This window comes from Schistocerca serialis, chromosome 5 (assembly GCF_023864345.2).
Source record: "Schistocerca serialis cubense isolate TAMUIC-IGC-003099 chromosome 5, iqSchSeri2.2, whole genome shotgun sequence".
In the NCBI taxonomy this organism is placed as follows: domain Eukaryota; kingdom Metazoa; phylum Arthropoda; class Insecta; order Orthoptera; family Acrididae; genus Schistocerca; species Schistocerca serialis.
Genome location: NC_064642.1, coordinates 117768484 through 117789208, shown reverse-complemented (window position 1 = coordinate 117789208; position 20725 = coordinate 117768484). Strand labels below are relative to the sequence as shown.

The 20725-nt window shown below is 38.3% G+C and overlaps 1 protein-coding gene across 6 annotated transcripts in view; it reads right to left on the bottom strand.

Moving 5' to 3' along the window:
• LOC126481181 (Na(+)/H(+) exchanger beta-like) overlaps positions 1-20725 on the bottom strand; it is a 1115178-nt gene that overhangs the window by 45507 nt on the left and 1048946 nt on the right. For all 6 annotated transcript variants that reach the window (XM_050104755.1, XM_050104758.1, XM_050104760.1 and 3 more), the window contains 2 exons: positions 19907-20109; positions 13154-13243 (listed from right to left, as the gene is read on the bottom strand). In XM_050104755.1, the coding sequence (XP_049960712.1) occupies positions 13154-13243; positions 19907-20109 (293 nt within the window). The remainder of the gene's footprint in view (positions 1-13153; positions 13244-19906; positions 20110-20725) is intronic.

Sequence of the window (20725 nt, the reverse complement as noted above, 5' to 3'; positions counted from 1 at the left end):
AGGGGACGTTCTTCCCATTTCAGGCCTTGTGGTCTTGGGAGGGATAAGCTAAATGTTTGTTTATCTTTGGTGTCTGTGGAGGGAATGGTGACCATCATTTGGTATGTGCAGAATGCTGTTTGACAAGTTTACCTGTTAATCTTGCAAAACGAATATAACACAAAATAGAGAGATGCACTGAAGAATAGACAAAGAAGGAACTACTGAAAATTTATTAGATGAAAAGACTATTTAGTATTTGATGTGGTAGTTCATGAAAGAACTGGTACCTTTGAACTGTACACACATGGCCGTACATAGAGTAAGAAAAACACAGAATATAATAAGCAAGTTACTGACTCCATTTGATATACAGGATTAAAAATATTGGTACATAATATCAAAAAGATGAAGATGTTTTCAAAGCAGTCAGACTACGGTGAGTACTTTTTTTAAGAAAATTGGGACCAACCAGGTAGCTGGACTGTACAGTGCAATCACTGAACATTTCTACACAATTCAAGAGCAATGAGGTAGTGCTGAAAGTACAGTTTTCAACAGGGTACAATTGATTTATGTGTGGATACATATTATGTTTCAGCAGATTCTGTGTTGTTTGCCTTAGATGGATGATTAAATATGCAGAAGTTCCCAGTTCACTGGACATAAAATTTAAGTGTAACAATTGTGTAACTTTACTGAATTCAGAGAACGCTCTTTATATAACAGAGAAGGTAAAACTTGTTTAATGTGGATACGTTTATTAATTATAATTGACATCCTGGAGTTAGAATATACTGATAAATTTTGTTTTAATAAATTTTATAAATAAGACATTAATACACTATTCTTTTAATTTATTTTTATTGTATGTCAGATTAAATTTTTTTGCCTCAAGTCTGTCAGCAACTTGTATATTCGCTGGAATATAAAACTCCATTATACATCCTTTGTGGAAATTGGCCTGTGCTCGACAGTACACGGTACCATATGATCCATAAAGCTGCACATGAAAATGTGACTTTTCAGGGGGGATCATACCTTGGATTCTATTGATCATAGAGATAAGGGGTCAAGTGTTTTGGATAGCCCTTGGCTAGTGATCATTTGTATACCTATCAGAAGAACAGGAATACTGTAGCTTTCATACAGCATGGAGTCAAAATTTCAACTTTACACACTTCCTCCAGCCCAGGCACACTGAGCAAATCATTTGGTTCTGTGGAATTAGGTGTGGTTTATGATGAGCCTTAGATGGTTTGCAAAAGCAACCCCCCCCCCCCCCCCCCTAAAAAAAAGGCATCAAAAGCAGCAATTGTGGGGAGGGTTACTTTTGTAATTTCTGTTTGTGGTAAATCATCAAAATTTTTACCATGTGCTCTTAAGATGGTGTTTTCAGGAAGCTTCAAAACTTTCTTCAATATCAGTCACTGAGATCCAGAGATTCAAAGTTACCATACTTATGCATGTAAAATATGCATATAATATCAGGTCTGAGGCTTAAATGTAATTTTAACTGATGTAGGGAGCACATGGCAAGAGTCCTGGAGACACTGCAAGGAGCTCTGATGTCTCCAAGCTATTTTTTTATTGCCTTCTTTCCAACAATGAAAATTTATGACATGCTGTTTCTGTATAATGGACACTTCATGCCTATAGGGCTGTTTGAACTGGAAATTATTCAATGGTGCCATCTGGTGGTGCAAGTACCTTACAAAAAATTATTTTGTCATATGCGATTCTTTGTGCTTGCAAACCAAAGACCACATTTTTTTGTATACTGTAGGTGTAGCCTAAAATCCTTGTGTAAAGTAGCATAAAGTGAGCTTGCATTGGATGGGAGACGATTTTGTTTTAAGGTTATATTATGTGTAATTCTTTGTTGTTGATATGTGTCGAAGTATATAAGTTTGGCAAAGTATATAAATAAACTGTCAAAATTTTACTAGGCTACAGAATTCATTTCATATAAGCAGCACAACCTGCTGTAACAGGTAAAAAAGGGAACCAGTTGAAAAATGCTCCTGTCAGAGCACAACAAAGGAGAATATGCTCCTCCTTAAAAGCCACTGATAAAAAAGTGAGAAACCAGCTGCCTACATCCTCACCAAAAATTTTAACATGCAAACATTGGGGCTTTTTTTTGCTGAAAGGGAGTAGTGGAGAGAGAGAATGATGGTGGAATAGAGAGGACACATAGCCAGTGGGAGAGAGAGAAGAGACAACGATGGTTTGGGGGGGGGGGGGGGGGGAGGGGGGAACTGGCAGTGAAAGAGAAAGATAGATGGATAAAAACAATAGCAGTGGGAGCAAAAGAGAGAGGAGACAGTGGAAATGAAAGAGAGAGAGATGTATGGAGACCATACGTAGGCTTGGGACTCTGAACCCCCACTTTCCAGACTGGCTAACTTTAAAGTGAAAAAATTTTCCCACTTCTCCACACTTGCACAACCACGTTTTAAAGTTTCCCAGTCCAGGGGTCAAAACCTCAAGCAAACCATCCGCAAGGACATGTTGGGAGGGGAGACTGTAAGTAACAAAGAAAGAGACAGTGGCGATGGATGAGAAAAAGAATGGGACAAAGACAATAGCAGTGGGACAGAGAGACAGTGGAAGTGGAAGAAAGGAGACAGTTGTAAGGGAGAGAAAGGGATTAAGATAGTGATAATGGGAGAGGCAGGAGTTAGTGCCAACAGGAGAAAAAGAAAAGTGGGTGAGAGACATATCTAGACATTGGCAGTGAGAGGGAGATGCTGTGTATGAAGACTTGACTACAAAGAGTGATAGGGTAAAAGAATTTAGAATGATCTGTGTTAAAAGAGCATGAATATATTTTCTGTCTAAAATTACTGGTGAGGAGGGTGGAATGAGGATTAAGGCTGCTGGCTCCCCACTTCTCTGTCAGTCTTTCAAGGAGCAGCATATTTGCCTTTCTTCTGCTTTGAGAGAAACATTTCCCAACTGGTTATTTTTACTTCTAGTATGAGGGTTGCGAAATCCACAAAATACAGTTGGTGAGTAAATATATTTGCTCTTGTGTGTAAGAATACCGAGTCCCTGAAGGGGTTTCTGCAAGATAAATTCAGGTTATTGCCTTACTGCACACTTCAGTAAAATGAATACTTTTTTAATCTTAGTTGCATTGCCCCAGAAGATTGTACCATAGGATAGTATCAAGTGCAGGTATAAAATGTACGCTAGTAATTTGGTCTGGAGGCTGAGACACAGAGAGACATATCTAAGCAAGAAGAATTTATCCATGTCTAGGTGTCGCTATGTTATCCAACAGGATGCCTAGGAATTTCACACAAGTAGTTTCATTTAGTGAATGTTCATCTTCCCCTACTCTTTTCACCTGTAAATAATTTGAATTTGTTTTTAAGTACATGGTATGAATTATAGTAAGTGTACTTGCACCAACCGGAGTCAATACAGAAACAGAATACCTGGTGTAACATTACTGTCAACCACTGTGGTGCCACTACCCAGAGAGCACTGTGATCAGGAGCACTCTCTGACAGGACTGAACCAGATTCCAGTATGTAAACTTTCCTGTGGCTGGTCTGAGTCACTTGTGGTGTGATTTGTGAAGTGCTACTGGTTGAGCCAAAGTGTGACTATTGTGGAATCTGATTGTCACAGGTCAAATTTTGATATGGCATGGACTGGACTTTGCTTTCAAATATGAACTTAAATTACGTTGCACTGTTTTCAAAAAGGCATTCTGTACATATCTCTTGCTGTTAATAAACTGGTGCAAGATCCTGTTAGTTCAAGCATAACTCAACTTTACTAAAGTAGAGACAGCTTGAGACCCATGACAGTACAAATCCAACTTTGAACATTTTTGTCAACCTTGGAGGACAGGCAACAACTACTAACACAAACCTCACCCGTTTATCAGGAGCTAATGGGAACTATATTACAACAGTGAAAGCATTAGTAGCTGTAGCAGAAACATCTCCCATGTCATGTGTGTTTATACCTTTTGTATTGTTTAAATAACAACATGACGAGTGGGATGCTCACCACCAAAGACTGCAGTTATATTTTTCAGCTTGTACAATTTCTGGTATAGAAAAATGAAAGGCCATGTTCTTGTCTGAAAACTACAAACTTTATAATATAATATATAAAAATTGGAGTTGTTAATGAATCCAGTGTAATCAGAGTTGTTAAGAATATTTTATGTATTACAAAAACATTTTCAGTGAAGAAAAGTATTATTGCAGCCAGGGTAGACTTTTGGCTGCCGAAAAAGATCCCCAACCAATAATAAGCATACTGGGCCACCAACCTAATGGGTGTCTTTGCCACAGCTAAGAGGGAAGTCCAGTTCATCATACTGAAGTTAAGTAGAATTAAAGATTGAGTCAGGGCTCAGCAGATGCAACTGCAGTGTCCATACAGTCAAGTCACAGGGTGTGGTAAGGGGACCGTTGCATAGGTTATTTGACAAGATTTGTGAAGCAAGTGGCTGAGACAATAAGGGAATGGAAATGGTGACAGAATTAATGAAACAATATTGTTAGATGATAAAGATAAATAAGGTCCTTTGGCAATAAAGGGATGAGGCAGAGAGCAGGAGCTGTGAGGTGGAAAGGTTGATAGCTTGTGGTGGGATAGACGCTGTGACATAAGAAGCCAGTGAAAGACTTAGAATGTAGTTCTGTATCTTGTAGGGAATGGCTTCCTATCCCCTCCACTCAGACCCTCTTTGATAATAGAAGAATAATGCACAACAGTAGCCAGTAAGGCAGTGTGAAGCCTCTGACACTTCCTAATGTCATAGGCTGGCGGGGTCAAAGGAGAAGGCAAACAAAGTGCTATGATCAGGGTCCAGAAAGAGTCAGTCATCAAAGATATATGCAGGCAGAGTTTCATGGAGAGAGTACAGTTTAGAAATAAGAAACAGTTGTGAACAAAGGCAGCCAGAGTGCTAGAGTTACCGGGGATGAATTAGATACCTGCAAGACTCTGCTGATCTTAAATTCCATACAAGAATTTCAGTAAGCAGATAGAACAATGATTGTCAGTGTCTCTGTGTAAGGTCTTGGCTTTAGTGTACAGACACATCAGCTATGAAAGTAACTCTGGAATATCAGATTCACAATAATTGTATCTTTTGAATTGCTTATTCTCCTCGTAATTCTCCAATGCTATAAAAACCCAGCTCAGGAAATTTATGACAGACAATCAAGTCTCTCTCTCACATCCATCAACTGGTTGAATTCCCTTTAACATGAACCCCTCTGGTCAGTCCCTTGCAAGATCTATGCTCGAGACACAAATATTAGTAAATTTGGTGCCAGGTGTGGGGTCTTGTAGGTCATGTGATTAAGAATTGATAGGTTTTACTAAGTGACTGTAGCACCTACAAGAGGTTGTGACTTGCAACTGTCTGAAATGACAGAGGATAGAACAGGGACAGCAGCCATTATTTGAAACAGAAGGCACCACTCCATGGAGGCAGCAGAGATGTTGAGACATGACATGGGGATTAGTAGTTTTAAATGTCTGTGTGGGTATAATTGTGCAGACTTTCTAATCAGTGATGGCACAGTGTGTATTACCTCCAACTCAGGAGTGTGTAACCACACACAGAGGAAATCAATGCTAATGCTAATAGGTGAGGCTTATAAAACTGTTCATGCAGCTCAGTGTTTGTGTATGATAAGAAGATGTCATGGCAGTCAACTCTCTGGCAGCAGTCATGCACGATGTCATACCATCTCCACCTGAGCCCCAAGTTGTCCCATGGTCCAGATTATCTTGTAAACACCCATGGCTATGGGCCACCATGTCAGCAGCAGCGCCATTGGCTGGCTGCACATTGTTTCCTTCACCAAGCATGCAGCATGTACCCCCATCAGTGTACAACTTGTAATAGGCACAAAAAAGAGGCACTTGCAAGAGGTATGTTGTAGAAATTCCAATGCAAAATGTAGCAGTTCTGATGCACATATGTCGCAACCTATGGGAGTGTACCCAGTGAGTGACAGTGACAAATCTATCGAAGGGTAGATTCCACAGAACACAGTATAGCTAAAATACTTAAATATGCTGATTGCCAACCACCTTGTGAGGTTACTCTCAGACACAGGTGCTTCTGTGCCCTTGTTATACCACTTTTTCAGGCAGCTGGGATAAATTTTTGGAACTACATCATCAGGTGACCTTGCAAGGAATACTTACAGTTTACTCACAAACAAGTCAGTCACTGAGTAAATTTTCTTGTGGTAGCTGATCAAAAGGTGGACAATGTATTTGGGACAGACTCCTTCCATGTATTTTGGATTTATGATTCATGAAACAGAACATATCATGCAATCTGAAGAGCCTTGCACCACTTTAAAGACTCTCTGTGATAGATATGCTCAATCCTTCTCACCTGTACTGGAAAAGACAACTGATTTTGAAGCTCATGTCTTTCTTTGATAGCTACCCCTGTTTTTTTCAAAGCTCACCCCATGCCCCCAAAACAGAGCTGGATTCATTTACTCACGAAGATGTGTTAACACCTATTCCCCATAGTGAATCAGCCACTCCCTTGGTAACAGTAGGAGAACCCATTGGCACCTTGAGACTTTGTGGTGATTTCAAAGTAACAGTTAACGTACAGGCTGAAATGGAAACTTAACCCTTATCATCTGCGGATGAACTCTCTGCAAGTTTTTTTAGACCACAGAACTTAATTCAGTAAAACTAATCTTGCATAAGCATATCTTGTAATTCACTTGGATGCAGCATCAAAGACTTATCTCATGCTAAGTTTGCTATATGGCCTTTACCATTATAATTGTTTACCTTTTGGAATATCTGCAGTCCCTACCATATTTCAGATTTTTATGAATCACATATTATCAGGTGTGTCACATACCATGACAACATTTAGATCACAGGTGTGACTCCATCATCACAATTTCAAGTTTTGTTCTAGAGCATGACAGAAAAAGAGTCAAATACAGTGTTCACAAGTGTTCCTTCATGCGACCATCATTGACATATTTGGGGTTCAAACTTCCAGCACACTGACTTGCATTAATGAAGGACTACGTCTCAGCCATCATCTGTAAGGAAATGATGGTTAACACCATATTATTTGTCCTCTGTGGTCTTCTAATGCCTTACAGGGCCCTCAGATTGAAAACCACAGTGCAACAGAGTGGCTTCAAAAGCACCCATCACTGCACCCTCTTGGACATTGCAATGGAACTGCTCAACACACCTCTTTTTTCCATGAAGTACTGAAGAAGTCAATACAATACAATTTAGAAGTGAGTATATTTAAATTCAGTATTATAATGATACCGCTTTCCATAGTTATTCAAAAAGTTAAAACTGATAAAAAATGCTTTTGTTTATGAAATATTAACTGACTGTATTTCTTGGTTAAGAAATGTCAGTTGTATCAAGAATCTGTTTGTTGGTCAGTTAGGAATAGCATGTAATATGGAGTCTGTCTGTGTTGGTTGGTCTGTGGCGAAAGAATGTTAAATCTGCAAACTATGTTGTAAAGCTACAGTGTATGTTACCTACTGTCAAATCTAGTTGGATGTGTTCATTAAAAAGCTGATGTGAAGAAAGTAATCTGCATCATAATATTATTTCAACATGTGTATTTCCAAGTAACCACCCAACTATGTCTCACATGAAGGAGAATCTACCATCTACACAAACATCCAAACAAACAAAAATTTTAATGAGCACAAAGTTAAGTAGAAGTAATAAACTTTGATTATTCCACTTGCACTTGCTCATCCTAATAGGTTTTTATTATGCAAATGCATACAAAGTCAGTAGTTTGTGGAGTTTCCTAATATCTTTATGACTACAGTTATTGTAGTCAACAGAGCAAGGGCTGGGTTAGAACTTGGTGTTTCAATGTCTGGGACAGAAACAAACATAGATATGTTCTGAAATGATACGTATGTTGCAAGGCATCAAGGAAAAAAGGAAAACTGTTAACTGAAATAAAAAGGAAGTTTCCAAACAAAGAATGATAATTATTACAGACAATAAACACACTGGCCTAACCAACAAAATCAGTGCAGCACTTAAGTTAAGTAGTGATTACTATTCTATTTTGTTTCTCATGTTTGTGTGTAGAACAAAAGACAAAAAATTAAGGCAAAATCCAGAGGTGAGGAATGCTCAAAGGTTATGGAATCAAAATTATGGCAAAGTGTTTAAAGCAACAGAAAAATCACTTGAGCAATCTACACTACACCTTCACAAAAAATCTCAAATTTTGGACAAGACATAAAAACAATAGTTACAGAAATTTGGGAAATTACAAATAGAACTGTAATTGTAGCACCAACAGCCATAACTATAGAATACAGCAATAATGTTGAAGGTGATTTAGTAAATTTGTAAGCCGTGAATAACAATTTTGAAAGTCTCCTTGGGTTTGCTGCCAGACACTAAAACCAACTTGACGTGATATTTCAGTGATCCAACTATTCACCATCTTCAGGAGAATGCTGCTGCTACTGAGTCCTGCTGAAAACTGATACCAAGGCTGCAGATCATCTTCCTATATAGGTGTTCATACCATACATGGCACATGTGCCACCCATCATAGTTACTGCCCTCCAAGAGAGGGCAGGTGGCACCACCTTTAATAGAACATAGCAGCAACAATATATCACACTCAAAGACTATTTTCACACTTGGACTGGCTACATAGAAGAATGTTTTGTTTTAATGCAGGCTACTAGAGAGTTCCACACCCTGCTAAGAGAAAAGCCAGTGTCTCTATTAATCAAGTTGTCTGCCAAACTAATTTCAATTATGTCTTTATAAACACTGTCCCAGCAACTGAAAGTGTTGGCAACTATCACTGTCTTGTCAAATTTCATTCTGTGTCCCTCGTTTAAGTGATGTTCTGCTACAACCAGTTTTTCCGGCTGTTGTAACCTTGTATGATGGTGATGTGCTACGCACCTGTCCTGAACTGTGTGAATCAAATGGCTGATGTAAGCTTTCCCACACTGTCTTGGGCATTTATATATGCCAGGCTTTGTAAGCCCCAAATCATCTTTCACAGAGACAAGTAGTGCCCTAATCTTAGAAGGTGGACAGAACACACTCTTAATGTTAGAACTACTAAAAATTATTCCAGTCTTAAATGATATGCCCCCAGCACAAGGGAGGAAGGCCACAGATCAGTGCTCCTTTTTTTCACTTCCAGGGACAGTCCAGACACCATAGCCCAATGAATCTGCTTCTCAGAGCATCCATTTTCCTTAAAAACAACCATCAAAATTGCAGGTTCTTGTGTTAAACTGTCCTGTCAGAAATGGCCTTTACTCTGTGTACCAGAGTCCTAAGGATGCCAATGCATGGGTATGGTGGATGGCAACTCTTGGCCTGCAGATACCTATCGGTGTGTGTTGGCTTTCGATGAACACTATGTCCCAGACTACCATTTTGTTTTTTGTAAACCATGACATCCAAAAATGGAAGCACCCCATCACATTCAACATCCACGGTAAATTTAATTCTGGGATGAAGATTGATTGATTGATTGATTTCTTTATTAATCCATGTAACAATTTACATTGTGTGGATTTCGTCAGCAAAATCATATACAATACAATATACCTACAATTATACACATAAAATTAGTATTTACACACATTTTTGAGGTATCTTAAATTAGTTTTATATCCTTGTGTAATTTGTAATTTTCTTATAGTACTGTACAATTTTTGATTACATATCATAATTATTTCCTCATGTATTACAATGCAGGCTACTTTAATTACACTACATGTTTTAATTCAGATAGTCCGTTACTGCGTAATAACTTTTATTTAATAAAAAAAATTTTAGTTTTGTTTTGAACTGTCCGATTGTGTCAATATCTCTTATTTCTTGGGGTAGTTTATTATATAATTTAACAGCATTGTACAACAAGCTCTGCTGAGTTTTAGCTTTATTTTTCCTCTCTAGATGCAGATTGAATTGGTTTCTAGTTCCATAGCTGTGTACTAATGAATTTTTCATATAGCAGTCAATATTTTTTTTTACATACATAACACTTTGAAAAATGTATTCACAGGGGACAGTTAGGATTTCCAGCTTTTGGAAATGTTCAAGGCAGTGAGCCCTACTGCCACTCTTGGTTATTATACGAATTGCTCTTTTTTGTAATTTGAAAACTATTTGAAGACAGTAGAAGTGGGCCAAAAATCAATTGAGAGTATCATGTGCATGAGGCCAGACGATAAATACATCATCTAGTACCTCCAGAAGCATGTTGGTTGCAAGGTTGAAGTTCTCAATCCTGTATCCTCAAAGTCCTCCATAAATAAATTGGTGACTATGGATGATAAAGAACTACCCATACCCACTCCATCATTCTGTTTGAAAATGTTGCCATTAGATGAAAAACACATGGATGTCATACACATGATGACAAAACTTCACCAACTCTTCATCTAGTTTTTCACTAATCATACTCAAGGACTCTTCCAGTGGGACTGTGTAAATAGATATACCACATCAAAACTCACTAGCAAATCTGAAGAATCCAGCCTCAAAGGTTTTAACTGTTGCATAAAATCCATTGAATTGGAGATATAGTATTCACACTTGCCAATATATGGGCTGAGAACAGATGTTAAATTCTTCACTAGGTTATGAGTAGATTCGTGAGACTCAGCAGCAGCAGCATTTGCCTGAAGATGGTGAACAGTCAGATCACTGAATTATTGAATCAAGATGGTTTTAGGATCCAGCAGCAAACCTAAAGAGACTTTCATGATTTATTATGCCAGGAAAGACTATGAAGTCACATGTGAATGACAATATCATGGAAGATATTCATCTTTTGAATAAAGTAGACAGTTTTTACAAAAATCCCATAGATGATTCCATTACTGAGACAAACTGTTTTGCTGTTGTGGAAAACAAACTTTCAGCATTAGATGCAGGAAGTCTTGTAGAACATAAATTTAGTTTCTGTGAAATATTAAAGCTTGATTGGCAGGAGTACCTAAATGTATTTTGGCTTGCAAAAAACATTTGAAGGATAAACTTTCGCTGTTATTTAAAACAACAGTAAGCTAATATTGAAATGGAATATTCAACTTATTGTTTTTGATGGGCAACATTGCAGAAGAATCTTTCTTTTTGTTTTTCGTCAAGTACTATAGAAAAACTGTTGTGGCAAGTAGCAGGCATAGGTCCTTTGCAGCGGTATATAAAAACCCAAGTGCTTGTAGCCAAGCGTACGTAGGAACTACAAAAAGAAGCATTAACACTCCCCTCAAGGAACATAAGAGCAATTGTTGCCTGGGCAAAATGGATAAATCAGCAGCAGCAGATCGTGCACTAGGGCCAGGGAGCCACAAAATTCATTTTTATAACACTGTGGTTTTAGTAAGATCTAATGTTAGGATGTACAGAGAGGCCATAGAAATTCAAAACCACAAAAAGAATTTCAACAAAAATGAAGAAGAATTGAAATTAAACATGTTGTAGGTCCTAGTACTAAATAAAAGAAACAGCACCAACTCTACCCCTCTGCAAGCTCCATAGTATACGTCAGCATGACCCTGCAGGCTTAGGGAGTGGTCTTATGATCTCACAGACTGGTTGTTGCGCAGGTAAACATAAACAGTTCAATATTATGAGAAGGAAAGTTACTACTCATGATATAGCAGAGATGCTGAGTCGCAGACAGGCACAACAAAAAGACCTTCACTATGAAAGCTTTTGGCTTTTGGCCTTTGTCAACAATAGACACACACACACACACACACACACACACACACACACACACACACAAACGCAACTCGCACCCATGACTGAAGTCTCAGGCCTAAGACAGCAATCATGTGTGCGAGCTGTGTTTGCTTGAGGGTGTGTGTATATGTACATTTGTCAATTGTTTTGAAGGGCAGTGGCTGAATACTTTAATTATGAAAGTCTTTTTGTTGTGCTTATTTGTGACTCAGCATCTCTGCTGTATGGTGAGTAGCAACTTTCCTTATAATAATATTTTTACATTCCATCCTGGATTTTCCATTGTTTCAGAAACAGTTCAGCTTCCTGAGCTTATTTTGAGTCTGTAACCGATTTCTTAGTTGGCGAAGCCTCTGATGAAGTCTCCAGCAGTGGAATACAAAACATTAGGCAGAGAATTATGCCTTGGACTGCAACCGTATGTCCATAAATCAGATATCAGGAATACTGCAGATACCTGCCACGAGAGCCTACATTATATGATTACAAACGAGTTTATAACTATGATCAACAATTGTTTGCCTGATGAATTACACAATGACATAGTAATTTATTGGAAGAGAATGAGTCTTTTTTCAAAATCCTCTGTTGCCTACATTGCAAAATTTATATGAACTTCTTAGAAGAGAAAGAAAAAAATAATAATCTTACCATCTTACTGGGTTTACTGCACTGAGGTATTCTACATGAGCACATTTTCTTCGCCACATGTCTGCAGAGTCCATTGTGCACACAGCCTTCAGGTCTTTTGATATTTGATTACAAATGTTATATGAATACAACATACAAAAATATTAAACAATGGACGATCCAGGATGGAATGTAACATTACCAGAGAAGGAAAGTTGTTACTCACCACATAGTGGATATGCTGAGTCGCGATAGGCACAACAAAAAGATTCACACAAGTATAGCTTTCGGCCATTAAGGTCTCTGTCAGCAGTAGACACACACACACACACACACACACACACACACACACACACACCGCACACACACACAACTTGCTCTCTGAGACTGCAGATGTGTGTGCAAGTTGCATTTCTGTGTGTGTGTGTGTGTGTGTGTGTGTGTGTGTGTGTGTGTGTGTGTGCCTACTGCTGACAGAAGCCATAATGGCCGAAAGCTATGATTGTGTGAATCTTTTTGTTGTGCCTATCGTGACTCAGAATCTCCGCTATATGGCGAGTAGCAACTTTCCTTCACTGGTATTGATACAAAAATATTATTTTGACAAGTACAAGGAAACAACATACAGCACCAAAAGTGATGGGAGAATCAATATCCAACATCAGTGAAGCTGAATTATTTATTAGTAGCTGCTGTGCATATTTGCAACCTAGACTATGCCACTTCATGGAAAAATTCTACCTTATATGTAATTTTTATATTTTTATAAGTTTCATTCTGTACTTACTGTATTATTAAGCTCCTCATTAAGAGATGATTGACCCATTTTTGAAAGTTTAATGTGAAGTAATTTCACCAGTGGCTTTATTGTGCTGCCCTGAAAAAAAAAAAAAAAAAATAAATAAATAAATAAATAAAAAAAAAAATAAAATAAAAAGAAAAGATAAACGCTACATCAGCTTCTGAAATAAAAATCTAGCATGTACTGCACCCATGAGACTTTTAACAGAACCCTATAACTTTAATCTCTATTATGTGTTGTTGAAAACTACACTGTTGCCATGCAATTGGAAGCCAGTGTATAGTGTAAACTGCCCTGAAAAACATACTCCAGTGTAAGAAATCACACCCTAAGTTGTTATAAAATTACCAAGTCTTTGTTTCAAAGTTTCCACTTTGCTCCAACCCAGATATCAATGGCCTTACAGGAACAATTCATTTGACAGAAGGCTTTGTAATAACACCATACACAAAACCAGTTATTCCAACCTCCTCTGCCAGCCACAGGAATGAACCAAGAATGACCTTATACCCCAGACAAAAGGCAGTGTTTATTTTACAGAAAGCCAAAAGCCACAAGCATCTGTACCCCACATCCTCAGTAGCTGCTGAGGCATCCTCATCAGTACTTGGAATGTGTCATCTAGGTACAGATACTGAGTGTACACTTCCATCATGCTCTAAGGGTTATCAGTTATCTACAGACCATTCTCTTTTCATAATTTCTGAATCCTGATAATTGTTGTTGTTAGCTGTCCAGCAGATGAGGTGTTACACTGGATTAAAATAAGTTTCAGATTCCACTGCATATTCTTTGGCAGTGGGGGTGGATGTAAAACTCAGAGATCTTCCTTGACACTGTTTCCATTGTGAAGATCATCTAGTCCTGCCATGGACACACCGTTTACAGACAAATTGGCTTTTTCTAAAAAAAGAAGCAGTTTCTGTGGGTACCGTTAGTGCTTGGGATACCTCAAGTATATTTTTCAGGATAATTCACCCTACACAGCCATTTGCAGCACCCCCTAGCTGCATGACAATAGTCAAGATAGCTTTCAACAGTGCAGAAATATGAGGCAGCTAATTATGCACCTAGAAATGCAATCTGCAATGGAACTACCTCCCAAGACATTGGTGGATTCATACACTAAATTTGTAGTAAATAAAGAAATTCACACAGAAACACAGGGTGATGAGATTAAAGTCTGTGCATAGTAGTAAATAAAATGAAATTCCACAACTCTGTATGTAGAAATATCCATTGGATAATGAACATGTTAAAAGAGCCAGCTTTGGTCACTTAAACTTTAGTTCCATAAGAGTCTCTTTGGCAAATTACTGACAAACTGCTTTTACTAGTATACAAAATGTGATAGAAAGTGTATTACCAATCACATAAGTATATACTAAAATCAGCTAACATTATTAACAGATGCCAGATATTTGGTCCAGAATTTGTAAAATGTTGATTTAATTTGAATTACTTCTTTAAAACAATATTATGAAAAGGATAGATTGCTACTCTCAGTAAAGATGGCACAGTGAGTTGTGAACAGGCACAATGAAAAGACTTTTACACATTGAGTTTGGACCAAGCCTTCTTCATGAAGGAAACACACACACACACACACACACACACACACACACACACACACCTTGTGCAAGGTGCACTAGCGTATGTGAATGTGTATGTGTCTCCTTTCCGGCGAAGGCTTTGGTTGAAAGCTCAATGTGTAATAGTCTTTTCATTGTGCATGTCTGCAACTCACAGTGTCATCTTTATAGTGAGTAGCAATCTATCCTTTTCATAATATTGTTGGTCTTCCACCCTGGACTTTTATTGTTTTTCTTCTTTACAACATTTACAAAGTTTCAAAAATTCCAGTTTCATACATCTTCTTGGTCTGTTTACCTTTTCTGGTTTCTAGTACATCTTCTGTTCTCAAATAGATAGTTTTGTTATTTGTTAATGTACATTCAGATTTGTTCTCAGAATTTTTCATCCTCTAGTGGAAAGTAGCACAGGTCTCACCAATATTCAAGAAAGGAAATAGGAGTAACCCATTGAATTATAGACCCATATCACTGACCTCAATTTGCAGTAGGATGTTGGAGCATATACTGTACTCAAACATTATGAATCACCTTGAAGAAAATGACTTATTGATACATAACCAACACGGATTCAGAAAATATTGTTCTTGTGCAACACAGCTAGCTCATTATTCTCATGAAGTAATAAGTGCTGTCAACAAGGGATCTCAGATCGATTCCATATTCCTAGATTTCCAGAAGGCTTTCGATACCATTCCTCACAAGCAACTATTAATCAAATTGCATACATATGGAGTATCGTCTCAGTTGTGTGACTGGATTCGTGATTTCCTCTCAGAGAGGTCACAGTTCATAGTGATACATGGTAAATCATCAAGTAGAACAGTATCTGGCATTCCACAATGTAGTGTCATAGGCTCTCTGCTGTTCCTGATTTACATAAATGATCTTGGTCATAATCTGAGCAGCCCCCCTAAATGGTTTGCAGATGACGCTGTAATTTACCGTTTCGTAAAATTGTCAGACGATCAATTCCAGTTACAAAATTATCTAGAGAGAATTTCTGTATAGTGTGAAAAGTGGCAATTGGCACTAAACAAAGAAAAATTCAAAGTCATCCACATGGGTACTAAAACAAATCCAATAACTTTTGGGTGTACGATAAATCACACAAATCTAAGGGCTGTCTATTCAACTAATTACCTAGGAATTACAATTACAAGCAACTTAAATTGGAAAGACCACATAGATAATATTGTGGGGAAGGCAAAACGAAGACTGTCCTTTGTTGTCAGAACACTTAGAAGATGCAACAAACCCGCTAAAGAGACAGCCTACATTACACTTGTCCATCCTCTGCTGGAATATTGCTGCACGGCATGGGATCCTTACCAGGAGGATTGACGGAGGACATCGAAAAAGTTCAAAGAATGGCAGCTCATTTCGTGTTATCACACAATAGGGGTGAGAGTGTCACTGATATGATATGTGAGTTGGGTTGGCAGTCACTGAAACAAAGGTGGTTTTCTTTGTGGCAAGATCTATTTATGACATTTCAATCACCAACTTTCTCTTCCGAATGCAAAAATATTTTGTTGTCACCCACCTACGTAGGGAGAAATGATCATCATAATAAAATAAGAGAAATCAGAGCTTGAATGGAAAGATTTAGGTGTTTCTTTTTCCACGGACCATTCAAGAGTGGAATGGTAGAGTAGTAGTATGAAAATGGTTCGATAAACCCTCAGCCAGGCACTTAAGTGTGAATTGCAGAGTAACTGTGTAGATGTAGATGTAGATGTTTTCCATCATTCATTTTTGTCCTTTCTTTGCATAATTCATGCATAAACACAAGTGTGATACATACGATAATCTTTTCCCGAACCAGTTCATGAACTTCAGTCTGAATGCAAGTTATCTTTCGAATATATGGATGTTGCTTATATCTCATATTAACACTGTAGGAAAAGATAGGTTGCTTCTTTCCAGGCAGAGCCTTCATCAGTAAAAGAGAAACGGAGAAATACATACCATTCATACACACATGACTGTCACCTCTGGCAGCTCAGACCAGAATGCAACTATCATGTGGGATGGCAGTAGCAATCTGGAGATGGCAAAGAAGGGAAGGGATATGCTGATTATCTCACCAAACCTTCATAGACAGACACTAACCCCTAGACCTGGTTCAAAGACTGATCTCCTGTGCCATTTCCTCTCACACCCCCAATCCTCACACTGCCCCTAAGAACCAGCCTCAAAGGAGTGTCCCATTCGTCACTTCATTACCAACTACCAACTGTCAGAGGTATTAGAATGATATCTGCTTATAACTTTCAACTCTATCATTTCAGGCCCAGGATCCCTTACCTCAGACCATACTCCATCATCTCTGAAAGTTTGTAATATCATCACGGAATCTCTCTGTAAACTGGTTTTATATAAGGGTAGCAAACTTGAGGACAATACTACAGAAAGAGAAGAGGAGGTAGATGAAGAAGAGATGGATGAAATGAGTGTACCTTTCCATTGTACAAAACAGGTTTTGGACTAAATTTGTGGCCCCACACATTCTGGACCTAAAATGACTCTTCATATGGTAACAGACAGATGCCACTGGCTGGGAGTAAAATGTGATTGTCATTTGTGGGCTAAAACCTGGTTACCTTCTCAGTCAGTGAAAGTCATTGTACATATTCATTAGCCTCTCAGTTCCATTTGAGAAGTGATGTGCCATATTTCTCAAGTATCCTCTGGGCAATGATTCAAATATATTCTTAAGGCTACTGACAGGTCTACCTGCTGATTGAAATGGACATTTCTCCTGAGACAGTTGCACTAAATGGATTTTAAGGTTTGGGTGCCAAACAGATGTAACAGTGGATCAAGATCAATAATTCAGGTCCTTTTAGTTCAATGAACTAGCTACTTTATGGGAGTTCACTCATCATTGTTCCATCAGCTACCATCCAACAAACAACAGCATGGTGGAATGCTGTCCAAGACACTCAGGTCAGTGTTAATATTTCACAAGTCTTCCTGGTTGATTGCCTTGCAACTGGTGTTATTTACTATGTGGACTGCATTCAAAACTGACCTCTGTGCTTCAGCAGCAGAAATGTTGTATGATGAAACCTTGAGATTTCCATCAAACTTTTTTCCCCAAGCAACAAAAGGCCACACTGAAGAACCTCACTCAGTCACGCTACAAATGAGGAACTGTATTTTAAATTACCAAACTTCAACAGTGCCTGGCTATGTAAAGCCACTCTTTAGGCATAAAGACCTTGCTCAATATACCCATACCATGCTACACATGGATCTCATTTAAGTACCTTTACAACCACATTAAACCAGTCCCTTTCCAGTCTTGGAAAGATGCTCACACAATGATGATCTTAATTTAAGTCAAATGAAGTAGGATTTTCATTGAATGGGTAATACCAGCATACCTCCTCCCACAGATGACACTGTACAATGGCAGCCTTCAGCCAGACATGTCCTCTTGTAGACCTTCCCTGCTGATCAGGTCTCCACCCTACCAGCCCCACTGGCCACTCTGCAGTCATTACCAATGGAATCAGCTGCCACAGATGCTCACATGTCACCAGGCACTTTCTCCTCTCAACGAGTGCACTCACTCAATGATACCAGTGCTGGTTCACACGAGAGCTAGCAGAACAATTCAACACAAGTTTCTCTTTATCCCAGAAGCTCCGTTCTGTGGGCAGGGGGGGAGTCACTATGTGGTGATGAAAACAGTTGAACATGTAATTGGAAGTGTGGACTACATTTGTGCCTGTGTGATGACAGTCTAATGGTATCTTTGGTTATGTTTAATGACTTCATTTGAGTTATCTCTCTGGTTTTCACCTGAGTTTTTGTTCCTTAATTTTTGCATTTATTGTGGTAATAAAATGTACAGGACTTACAACATCTTTACCCAATTGACAATTATAGTACCCACAACATAATTACAAAAAGTTACTAAAGAAAAATAATACAATTTCAGTACAGCTTAATTGTTGGGTATTGTCTAAAAGTTGTACAATACATAATAGAAATGAGAAAACCATAAACATGGTAGGAAAGTTCTTGTAGAACGTTAATTCTTTAGGATTAAAGGAGACCATTCACCAAAACTGAAAGCCTTGAATTGTTGATAGGTGCACACAAAAGAATGAAAACTGCAATCTTTTAATGTTATTCTTTGACAAACTAGAGTAAAATACAATACACACACAGGCATGTGCTCATATGCATGCATGAATACACATGCCTGTGATCCTATGTCATACGCCTAGACTGACAGTGCCACTGCTATTTCTCGGCAGATGAACTGGTTGTGGCGGGATTAGTGTCAGGTGATGTAGGTAGAGGGAGAGGAAGATGGGAGGCAAGGAGAGGAACTGGAGTTAGGTGGCTAGTGGGTTGGATGGAGGTGACCAGTTTGCTGCCCAGGAATGTGGGAGGGAGAGGTGGCAGATATATGGACTGGCACTATACAGATGGGAATCACCCTTACAACACGTCCTCCACTCTCAAAATCAATGTGATCTCAATCTCAGGTGACCCAGTGTCCCTGCACCGCTCACCCAACAATTTGCCCTTTGTCTGTCCAGTCACTCCCTTCAAATTCATGTCCCCACATAGCCTTCAGCATGTGTCTCTTCCCACCAGCTGTTGCAATTGTGGCAGCCACTCCCAGTCCTTCCATCTGCATACTACCTCCCTCTTCCTCAACCCACCCCACCCGACACTACTCCCACCACAACCAGACCACCTGCTGAAAAGTAGTATTACCACTGTCAATCTAGCCAGCACCATGTAGGGGCATAGTCATGTATATGCATGTGTGTGTGTGTGTGTGTGTGTGTGTGTGTGTGTGTGTGTGTGTTTTATTTTATTATACCTTGTCAAAAGGTAACTTTGATAGCTATCAGTTTTCTTTCTTTTGTGTATGCTTATCAACAACTCACCATTTCTAGTTTTCAGTGAATGTCCTCCTATAATCCTGAAGTATTTAAAATCATAAACATTTTACATTAATTTTCATTATGCTATAGTTAATTATTGCAGCATGCAGTGAAACAATAAACTCAGAAGTGTTTATCCTACAGCAGAAAGTAAAGAGTGTAAAAACTGCAAAACCATGAACTTATCAAATATATAATTGATATTGACTTGAATTTATTTTACAACTCACTTGTATAAAAACTGTGAAGAGTATAACAACAAGGGTGGTAGTCACAAATACTTGACGAGGAGCAATCACATTCTTATCAAGCATCTCTGCCAGAGAAAAAGCCACAGCACCTCGGAGTCCACCATATCCCATAATAAACTGTTCATGTGCATTAATTTTATTCACTCGCAAAGGATTTGCTGTAGCTGTTAATAAAAACACCCCTGTGGAGCAGTAAATGTATTCATTCATTTATGTTGTTACAGTGAAATCTATCTTCATAAAATTTAACATTTTGTTGCATCAAAATACTCTGAAATTCTTCAATATATTTCATTATATATAATAATAAATACTAAACATAAATTTTGTTTAAATTTATACAAGAATGGCAGTCCGAAAACTGAAACTCTTTTCCTTAGTTGCAACTTTGATTGCCAATCGCACACTCTTGTGTCTCCTGGATGAAAGAGACCATGCTACTGGTTGCCATTTGTAACCAACGGTCTATGTTAACTGTTGCTTCATGTGTGCAATGTGACACATGATTATTACATGTCATGTTTGTCCCATGGATTTGAAGATTGTTATCACATTAGTAAGTTGGTACAAATTGAAATGGTAATAATCAAATTCATAATAATGTACTAAGACAATTTCCTTCAGCAGACACTGGAGAGGGAAAAATATTGTTTTCCACATTTGTTCCTGTAACAAGAAATTATTTTGCATATGGGTATGGAATATAATCATTTTCTATCAGGCATCCTTCATATATGCTAGCAGTCTATTGAGGCGGTTGACTGACCTTATCTCAGATATGTCAGTGGACCATATGTC